Raw genomic sequence first — 11,549 nt, 5'->3', positions numbered from 1 at the left:
CTTCATTATATTTTGAACTTAATACAATTTTAAAAATTAATTAAATATAATTAATTTATAGAAAAAATAATACAAGTTGTGAATTGGGCCAATTGACATTTACAACTTGTGAATTGCAAAGTCATGGGTGTAAACCGCGACCTGCGCACAAAATTAAAAAAAAAAAAATTTAATTCGAAAAATCGCGACTCGTAATAATAATATTAATATATTTATTTAAATTATATTAATATCATTTATTTATTTTTTATAATATAAAAATAATTAACCCGGATTCAAATAATATTTAAAAAAAAGGAAAAGTTTTATGAGAGCATGCTTGCATGATGCCCCTAAATATAATAAGTTTGTCCGCGGTTGTTGGAGACCATACAGTAGATGATTGCCTGTGCAGTACGAGCACAATTGATGGCCGCGACCTAGGTGCCTGTAGTAGTTGGAGTTAGCTGGTTTGTTGAGTTTCGAGTAGCTATGAGCATCATTTTGTGTTAAGGCAGATTGCCCAGACTTCTTTACTTAACATAACTACCTTTTTTTTTTATTCTCGGGAAAAACTGTCTTATAATATGAGAAATGAGGAAAAAAAGTTGTATAAAAAATAAAATAATAAATTACTCCCTATGTTTTGAAAAATAAAGTAAATTATCCTTTTGAAACACAAGAGGTTAATTTGCTAATTTTTTCTTGAGAGCGGGCATTTGTTCATTACACATATCATAGTTTTTCTCAAAAAAACATTACAGGAAACAATAAAATCCAGTATATGGTCTCGAACCAAAACACTGAAAAACAAAATTAATAAACCATTCTTTGTGTCAATCGTGAGCAAGTAAATATTTCAGCTGCTCTCAGAAGAGCTGGACAACCATTTATATTCATCAATTAAAAACAAAGAGTCTCTGAAGCAAGAAGCTTACTTTGATTTTTGTGTTTGCAAACAGAAAAGCAAAGCAAAAATTAAGAATCAACCTGCTCTTTTCTCCTCTGGTGCCAAAGAATTCAAGTATATCACAGCCTTTCACCCTTAAGCCACAAAGAAAAATTCTTCCTTCATCGATCTAATAGTCTTGTTCGGGCGGGCCTTCAAGGCGAATGTAATCATACATGACTCCGATGAACGGATTCGAGCCTCTTGCTTGCCTAAGATAGAGTGTGTTCTTCCCATTCACGAGTTGGAATCCTGATATACCCACTCTATACAGCCAGTATCTCCCATGAATGCCGTGTCTTGCTATTGCATTGTCCCTACCTATCCGCCTTGTCGTAAAATGAGGGCGCTGTGTGTGCGGGTCGTTGATCCATACCTAACCACAAAAGCAATACGACATTAGATACGAACAACACTTCCTTACACCGAATGTTTTTTTTAGCTAACGGTGAGGATCATCCCACGTTTTCATACGTAGTACTTATGAGTAAGGTTATAGAATAAGGTATGTGCATAAAAATGCTACGAAAGTTGGAAATTCAGAATGTTTGGAGGGAGTAGTTATTGGAAAGATAGTTTCAGAACATGTCCATACTTGAATTTCAGCCAAGCTAGCAGATGCTAGAGCAATCCTCAGTGTATATTGTCCTGCCATGATGACATTTCTTACATCAAACAAGATTTTCCATGTGGTAGGAACATAGTTATCTTTGTTTATTTTCCTGCAAAGTAAGAGTTACAATCTCAGTACAAAAATCATCATTATCTCAGAAGAACGTGGGAACTAGAAACAGATAAGTGTAATAAACATCACCTGTTAACATGGGCAAAGAACCAGTGTTTTCTATAATCGCTGACGCCAACAGTGTAAATCAGATCTTCGTCAGGATATAAATCCGTATATCTGTCCCACAAACCGTATTGTCTAAACCTGGACAGATTATCCAATGTCAGAAGAGAAAAAGCTATTAGCAACATAAGTTTATATGTATTCAAGTAACTTTGTATTTTGTAGAGCTTACTTTTCTGTATGGTTGATGTATAACTTGTTCGTAAGTTCAGGGGCTGGATCAGGAATGTAGAATTCGGCAGCAGTACGATCAGGGATCCCGATTTCCCACAGGGTCGGACCAGTTCTTGGAGGATCATACACAAGATCACCTATTCGAATCTCACTTCCTGGAAACATGCACGTATGAGTTCATTTCTGAGGTTTGCAACAAACCCCCTAGAAAAGTACTGATAGGCGGAAACCTCTTCTAAATGAAAAAAAGGGCAATACGACTTCTGATGGGAGAGATAACAAGCTTATTTCAAAGGTTTACGGGGTCACATTGTTTTTTTGTTTTATTTAGGATATTTTTTATCTATTAGTATTTTCGTAGGTCACTCCATATCTCGAGTAAAAAGCACTTAAAATAAATTTTGATCTTGTAATTATAGATGTTTAACGATTTGGTCCATTAGAAATTTGAGTTCGTAATTTGGTCCTTTTTTCTTAATTTAGCAATTTAAGGACACATGTTGCAGAGAATTTGAAAATTAACCAAAAATTAGCATGTGCAAGTCATTTACTGACTTAAATTTGAGGAAAACCAGGTTTGAGGCTCATTTCGGCTGACCTGCCAAGAAATAGGCTGATTTGAAAAGAAAAAAACTGGTGACATTGCTAGTTTTGTTTTGGTTTACAATCAGCCCATTTTCCGCATCACCTCAAATCAGTATTCCTGGTTGGTTCCCTCCAAATTTAAGTGGAACGCAAATGCAATTTTCAGGCCAATTTTCAAATTTTCAGCAAAATATATCCTTAATTTATGAAATTAACAAAGATAGAGGATTAAATTGCAAAATGAATTTCTTAAAGTCACCAAACATTTATAATTATAGGACCAAAATTGTATTTGAGCCAAAAAAACATGTTGGTATTGACTGAGAGAGTTTATGTCAATTTATTTGAAGATGACACCAACCTGGTTTTATTATAACCTCGCTGTCGTGTTTATACTCGCCGAGGATCCCTGGAACCCAGGCATACAAATTATAATTGTCTGCTCGAACGAACTTTATCATGAAGTACCCCATTTCATCCGTTCGTGTCCAAAACTGATAGCCCTGGAAACGATTTGGAAGCAAGTTCAGGTAAATCAGTGCTTCTAATTGAAGGATTGATTGAAGAAATGAATGTTCATTTTACAAGAAATGATTGTTGAGTACCTTAGCATCATCCTGCCAAGATCCCACAGCTCCAGGTCGCGCCAATCCCACATAAGCTGATTTTGCTGGTACGAGGTCCATGTTGATGTACTTGTCATGGACGAGTAATCGACCACGGACCGCACCACGTTCGTTTGCATGAGGAAAATCCTTACATAACGGGAAATCATAAGGCCATTTCTTGGTTTCTCTTGACATCTGATTCATGAAAATGGTGAAATTCCGGTTAGTTCATGGAAAAATTAGAGAAGAAATAAGTGTTTGAAGGGTTTTTGTGGTATGAATTGCATATGATTAATTGCATTTTACCCTCATGTAAAACATTGTAAAACACAAAATCCTCATAAACAGAGAAGTCCTCAAATCATGTTCAAGTGACATACAATTTTCTGGCTAAATTAGTCTGAGAATTCCTCAAATCACGAATTTTTTAAAATTACAGCTTTAAATTATAAAAATTAATTTGTGTAGACAAAAAATGTAATCAATTTTTCGGCTAATTTTTTCTTTTTTATTTCTCTTTGCTATTTTTTTCAGGGTGATCGGTTGTTTTTAACACGATGTGAATAAGAATGTCACGTAAAAATGACCTGCTCTTTTGCATCTTCCCAAAGAGTTCTCTGTTTATCGCCTGAATCCGAATTCAGATAAATGAAAACAGGGCCGAAAACCTTTTTCCAGGGCTCTCCATCGCGTAATCTAACTCCAAAAGCTGGCCCAGCATAATGGTCACTGAAGAATATCTGTATGTGGAGAAGCAAGCGATAAAGACAAATCAGTACCTACTTGATTACATCAGTCATTTGTATTTCATTAACATGTTAATCGACAATCTTTTACAACATTCTTGGTGGTTAGTTACTGTCTGAATTTAACGTAGATAAATGTGAAGAGTTGCTTACGGCTAAGGAAGTTGGGCCAGCATGAGAAGTAAGATCCGGCTTCACCGGACCACCAGCTCGGAACTCATCACTTGGTGTTATCACCCAAAAGCCTACGTGCGGATGAGAGCTAATCCAACCGTGCACTCGGTTGTCCTTGTTGTCACACGAGTACTGGTACTTGTCATCAACCTGGATGATTATTTACATCTCACCAAGTTAAAATTCTTGTCTGTATAGCTTTATAGAAATCATGATCTTTGGGGCGCCTACCTCTCCTTTGAGCTTGGAATTGCTGGGATTTGTCAATAGAACTGCTTCTCTATAATCAAGAGTGTGGCCTACTGTCCTGTCATGGTCGGTCGGCATGACTCTCTGCCTGTCGTCCGATATAGCCATGTAACGGAACCTGATCAATCAATTTCATCACAAAAATTGAGCGATTTTTCATGCTTTGAATGTGAATCAAAGGCTGAATTCTTACATGTTTTGCCGAAGCTTGAATGCAATTCTTGCTTCATCGATGTTTAGATCAGGCCATCCATGCAAGTGTTCAAGTACTGCATATGAATAGAAACCAGAAACTCCGCGAAGCATTATGAACCTGGAAAACAATCACTGTAATTAGTACCGGAAAATTCACTTATAGTCTCAGTTAATAGCATTTTACCCCCTAAAAGTATCAATAGGCACAAAAACTCAATAAACAAAGACCGAAAGGAATGCAGCCCCGAGCTTCCTGCATTAGGGAATATCGGATTACCCCTTCCCCTTTTTTCAAAGCTCAGGAGGTCGTGTTGTCGTTTTTCTTTCTGTTTCTCCTCAAGGAATTTTTGCTTATTAGTATTTTCACAAGGGGGTCTGTTGCATTTTATCGCCAAGAACTATGACGTTCTTGTTAGTTAAACCCAGCAAACAAAACAAGTTTGTATTTATACTACACCTCTTGTCTATGTTGAGAGGAACATCATTTTCACCATTGGAGACATTCCATGTCTTTGTGAATGAAACTTCTATCTGATCTTCAGTCCGTGCTACAACCCTGAAACCAGTACCTTGGAGCCTGAACAGGGACAGGATAAGATGCCTGAACAATAATTTATGCCTTCTCTACTTCAATGTAATAAAATGGGTATTCTTGAATTTCTGAAAGATTTTTACGTGTCGAAGAAACTTCTGTCTTTCTTTGACGTAGTCCACATGATATCCCAATACCTACATTATTCACAAATTGACAAAACCATTAGAATATATGAAGCAAGAAATAACTGTTAGTGAAGGGCTGTCTGATTTAGCCTGTTTGGAAACGGAAAACAATCGTCTCATCAGACGTTACCCTCTTCGTGTTTCTTTATGACGATATTCCAGGAGGTTTTTGACTCCTTTGTATGCTACTCCCGTCAGCATGCCTGTCGGCTTTGTTAATGTGAGTTTAACAATTCCATTGTCCATCTCAACCTGCCATCCGTGTACATTTATAAATACAACAGAAAAATCGATGTGAATCTTCTACGCAAAATCATACTTTTAGTCCCACTGAAGAGGGGATGAACTCTTTTAATTCTTTGCTTTACAGGATTTTCAAAATGATTCCAAAATTAAAAACATTCGACACATTTAATCCTAATTTATGACATTTTTTCAAAACCATCACAAAAATTGAGACCACCTACACAATTACTAGTTTTATATATGGAACTAAATTTGTCGAAATTTTTCAATTCTGTGATCATTATGAAAATAAAATATAAAATTAAACGTATAAAATTTTAAAATTATTTGACCATTTCAAAAATTTTGTGACGCAAATGGCGAAAAGTAACGAACCCCCTATTCTATGGGACCAAAAATGTAATTTCACCAAATTTTTTGTTACACATTTGCATCATACATTGATGTTAAATATCGACACGTGTTCTTTCTTAAATTAAGAAATATAATCAAATCAGATTATAATTGAAAAGTGGAGCCACATACTACACACGTATTGGTGTGACAATAATGTGTACATATGTGATCGAAGATTTTTATCCAAAAAAATCAACAGAAAATTTTTTTTATAAGAATTTTCTATCACACTCTGATATTATACTGACATATGCCTCTCTTGGAAAATTTTAAATTGTAATATAAAAGTCAGGCCATATATAATATATGCGTGGGTGTGAAATTAAAATGTACCTGAAAATCTTTCTGCTTAAAATGGAAGAATTTATCTAAGGATTGTTAGTCATTTTTAGGCTTACATGGCGACGGGATACATGGAGCTTGAGTGGGGGAGATGAGTCTTCACCACTCTGTGGAGTACACCTGCATGCGCTCATAGATGTGGGTCAGGAGATAAATTAAAGGGATAATTGCGTTTATCCCCTTACCTAATTTACACAAATTACTATCATTTGTTGTATAATTATAAAATTTACCTCTAACAATTAACAAATAGTGGTGGTTGTGTTATGATGATATTTTCGCGTGGTATATTTGTAATTTTTTAAAAAATAAGAGTGATTTGGGCACACTATTTTTTAGGGGTGAATTGCAATTTACCCCCTATGATATTGAAAATGAGCATATTACCCCCTATGAAAAAAATATAGCAATTTACAACCATGTACTATTTAAAATGAAATAATTTACCTCCTTATAAAGGGAGGTAAATTGCTTCATTTTGAAAAACACAGGAAGATAAATTGTTGTATTTTAAAAAATAAAAGGAAGTAAATCACTATTTATTTTTTCATAAGGTGATAATTTACTCATTTGCAATATCACAAGGGGGTTGCTTATATTTTTTCTATTTTTTTAGTATTACTTAGACTTTAATCCAATTTATATCCCGACTTCACAAATAAAAATTATCATAATCTAGGCAGAAAAATAGATCCTTCCAGAAACCCATAATATTAACACACGAGATAAATTGCATTAAATCCGTAATATCAACACACAAAAATTGATTACTACAGGAAACACATAACACAACTCATGCAAAGGTACATAAAACAATATTTAGTAAAATAAAACGCGACCCAAACGAGTACCTGTTTTCGACCCTTCTCCATATTCAAACAACCTGTGAAATAAATTAATACAATAAAAAACCCATCCCCTTTTTCAAAAAAATAAAAAAAAATGTTTAATAATACTATGGTTTACATCGAAAAAAATACAAGAACTTTAATAATAGTGCAACTAGAACTGAAGTTCTAAAATCAAGAATATTCTAAGGTGTAATAATATGGTGTACAAAGAGAGGTATACAATGTTGTTTCAGAAGAAATAAAAAGAGATATAATGATACTGTGTGGAAGTTGCAAATTTTGTTCTGTATGTAATTTTAAGAATTTCGCACATTTCAAGCAAAAATGGCTCGGATAGTTCACGTAACTAGTTTAATTGAATGCACTTTCTCGATCATTCTTTTTCCTCAGTGTACGAAATTTTAAATTATAAGACAAAATTATCAAAGTATATTCGTATAGAATTAAATCGCCAACACCATATTTAAAGGAGTAAAACTGCAATTTTTTTCTGAAGAAAACTACGGTATCATCCTCACCAGATTGGAATTTGGCCTATTATTAGGAATTCTAAATTAATGGTGATAGGGAAGTGCTATATTATTATTATTATTATTATTATCATCATTTATGGTGTTTAGACATTTTTCCTTCTTATTTTCTGGGAGACTGCAAAAGTTGGGTGGTGGGATTTCTTGTCATATTTTGGTGTCACTCACTCAACGAAATTGCCCTTTTTGTCTCATAATTTGAGGTTAGTATATATATTTTCTGTCTCATTATTATAGAATTATTAAAAATAATCTCATAACTTGCGAAAATTAAACTTAATTATCAATCTTACCAATTTGTTTAAGAAAATTGACAAAATAACCACATGCAAGTTAGGGGGCATTCTTTTGGATTGAAGAAAGACGACCACGTTACTTACACGCATTATTTTTTTCCCGTCATTTTCCTAGCGGAAGCTGGTGGAACGACTGAAAGTACAAATTTTTAAAATTATCGACCTATTTTATAGAATTAGAATTTTTTTTTAAAATTATTGAACTATTTTCGTTAATTTGATGAGCAATGAGATTAAATTACCAATTGAAAAATGCAATTTTCTTGATATTGGTGTCATGTCAATGTAATAGATATGTGTTCCATTTAAAAATTTAAAAGTATAATTATTATAGTTTCAAAATAAAATGCATATAATATAGACCCCTTCCTATTATTGAAATAAAAAAGAAAATTCAATTTGAAGATCACATAAACATCATTGTCAAAGGTCTCAATGCCCATATTGTGGTAGTTTGTAAGCTTGGACAGTTTTCTTCCTTCATATTATGTTCATCCTTTCTGAAAGAATCGGTACCTATTCTAACACTCATTATTCTGATCTATGTTCGTTTTATACAAATTATCTTTGTTTTTTGTATAACTATAGAAACTATGTATCCTTGAAAGTAAAAACTATAGAGATAGTTTATGTAACGATATTGATATTTTTAAAAGGTGTATGTTTAATTTTCTAAAAAATAGGAACAATTTATAAAAAAATGTCGATGTTTTTGATAATTGTATGTGTAAATATTCAAAAGGCAGGAGCCATTTGTGTAACAGACCATAGATTAGAAATACTTTAATATTGAATAATATATTGTAGTTATTATAACTAATTAATTCAAATGAACCTAGAGAGATTTTTATATCCGAAAAAGTAAATTGAAAAATCAATATATCTATATAACAAGTCTAGAGATTATTATGAAATAATATATTTATGAATCTTTTTTGGTTCTCTTCTTTTATAAAAGTTATAATGTTAAAATATTATTTTTAAATAAAAGTTCAAAATTACCAAAAGTAATTTATGGAAAAAGTTTTGATTGAATATGCAAATATTTAAGGTATAAGCCGTGAGGAGGTACTAATAAATTTTCATACTAAAACAATTATAGTAAAAGTTATTACTGGAGTTTTTGTTACTTCTTATATTTTAGGATATGAATATATACAACTATATTATATACTTCTATAAATAAAAAATGTATTTAATCCTTTTTGTAACAGCTCATCGTCCGAATCTACAATGAGAAACTAAAACGGATTACGCCTACCTTAATCTTTGGAATCAAATATACATTTAATTGTTCCTATCAATGTATTAGGACGAAATAAGAAGCTCGATGCGACTTCCCGTCTTGACATAGAGACAATTTTATCATCCATACTATATAAAAGAGAACTATAATGTTATATAATTTTTTTAGGAAAAACGCAACTTTAGTCCCGTAACATATAGGGGTGGCATTTTTAATCCTGTGCAAATTTTTTAATTCATTTCTGCTATTAAAAATTTAGAATCTATATATATATATATATAGATATATATATTTTATATAATTGAGTGCATGTATGTTGTATTTGTTTGTACATAAATAGGACATACCACATTCATGTAATTTAATTTTTATCACAATACAATATGCATAATAACAAAACATTACATTTGCCTTAATATATATATACACTTACATGCATAAATCTCAAGTAAATTTTTATCTTATTTAATTTGCACAGACATCGATCGAGTGTGGCATGATCACTATTGCACGTAAAAATTGAAGCATTGTACACTTTCACAAACATACTAAAAATAAAATTAATTTACAAGACCAGAAGAAAGAAAAAAATTAAGAAACTTGAGATCTAAATTCCAAGAAATAAATAGTTAAAAGAAAAAACCATGGTAGTGATGAGATGAAGTCTGGAAGACATACCTTGGGAAAAGATCCTCTTGAAGAAGAACCATGGTAATGGAGAGGAGAAGACAGTACTAAACCAATTTGTGAGTGAAAGATATGGAAAATAAAGGAGTGCAGAAAACATAAAAATAGAATATAAATTATTTAAAAGTGAATGTTTTTCAAAGGCTAAAATTGCAAAATGGGAAGAATGGATTTAAGTAAATCAATGGCCAAATATTGTGAAATATATAGTAATTTAGGATTAATATTGTGCAGAGTGGGAAGGTAAATATGGAAAACAGGAGCTGAGATTAAGGAATAGGAAATATTAAGAAAGGATCAGTTTAATTTATGGATTTCAACTGAATACAAATTGATTGCTTTGGGGATGGAAACTCCGCCAAATTAATTGGGGATATTAATGAAAGATTAAGTGACAATTTATTGAAAATTTTTGGAGTTTATGAGCTGGTGTGATTTGTTTGGTAGAGATTGATATTTGATTTATACATTTACTATATATATATTTATTTATTTGATTATAACTATATATATTTGAAAGAAAATCTACACTACATATATTTTCTTGATTAAAAACAATAAGGAAAAATTATAATTCGATTGTAGTTTTTAATTATACAAGATAGTGTTAATTTGTGTGTTGCGATACTTTACAAAAAATATTAAGTTCATGGAAAATAGCTAGTATTAAATATAGAATCCCAAAGATTGAGACATGTTTCATGGTTAAGAATAATGAATGCGTAATAACAAAATTTATTATTATAATATGAAAATACTTTTAGTTATTAAACTAATAGTTAATGTATTCACAAATATTTTCATTCTTTTAGTACATGAATAAATTACATAATTTTTTAAAACTATAATTATGATTAAAATAATTACATAGTGGAAAATGTTTAAACTTTATTTTAATTTTTCAATATTAAATGAGGTACTTCTAGTTTTTCTTTATTTTTAGCTGGTGTATATATTTGATGCATATCGGAGTTCAGTAACACCATAAAGATTGAAGAATTTTCTGTAATATTTTAAGATCAAAAGAAGACTAATCTGCAAAACAAAGTTAGTTATTTGATTCTTAAGATAGTAATGGTTTTACTGAATCAATATAGAAAAAATTGAAATAATATGACCATAATAGTTTAATATGATGATGGACTGATAAAATTCTTGTGGAGTGCAAAAGTCTGCTCAAAAGTAGCAATTTCTTGAGAGAATAAGAGTGAGAGTATGAGAGACTTAGTCACCAAAATAACTGCACAAGACTTCAACTTATAGGCAGTCGTGAACAAGATTGGGAAAGTAGTCAGGATAAATCATACACCGTTAGAAAGTTGCACGTGTTAATATAAAAAAAGAAAATTGGCTCGTGATAAAGACTTATTTGGACGAAGATATAACCTCTTGATCGAGTTTTACCAGCCAATCCAAGAATCCTAGAATCAGCTTACCTACTGCTTGAGGAGTTGAAGATTACGTGGCATTAGTTGGAGATTTTTTAGCATGACGTATCTTGTGATATCAGAAATACGTGTGACATATCATTCGTATTGTATGTTGAATCATCTTGTTGGATCGATCTCCATTTTATGGGCCTGCCAAGTTAACAAAGATAAGTATACCATGGGCTTGATACCTTAATTGCTCATAAGCCAGCAGGTTGCACTGTTTGGTGGGGCTGCACTTTCTTAACTTTAATCTTTAAAAAAAATGTTTGAGGGGACATCCACATTTATATTCA

General features: G+C 32.0%; 1 protein-coding gene across 1 annotated transcript; it reads right to left on the bottom strand.

The window, feature by feature from the left end:
* On the bottom strand, window positions 810–6,362 carry LOC105178228 (probable rhamnogalacturonate lyase B). Its single transcript, XM_011101655.1, has 14 exons — window positions 6,270–6,362; window positions 5,360–5,481; window positions 5,185–5,238; window positions 4,967–5,086; window positions 4,508–4,627; window positions 4,297–4,432; window positions 4,045–4,215; window positions 3,733–3,885; window positions 3,143–3,340; window positions 2,899–3,040; window positions 1,951–2,107; window positions 1,743–1,859; window positions 1,524–1,650; window positions 810–1,304 (listed from the first exon to the last, which is right to left on the bottom strand). Exons 1-14 carry the CDS (start codon window positions 6,345–6,347, stop codon window positions 1,059–1,061), a joined length of 1,941 nt encoding a protein of 646 aa, XP_011099957.1. The 5' UTR covers window positions 6,348–6,362; the 3' UTR covers window positions 810–1,058.

This window comes from Sesamum indicum, linkage group LG15 (assembly GCF_000512975.1).
Source record: "Sesamum indicum cultivar Zhongzhi No. 13 linkage group LG15, S_indicum_v1.0, whole genome shotgun sequence".
NCBI classification, from domain to species: Eukaryota; Viridiplantae; Streptophyta; class Magnoliopsida; order Lamiales; family Pedaliaceae; genus Sesamum; species Sesamum indicum.
Note: the sequence above shows the minus strand (reverse complement) of the source record. Positions and strands in the feature narration are given on the sequence as shown.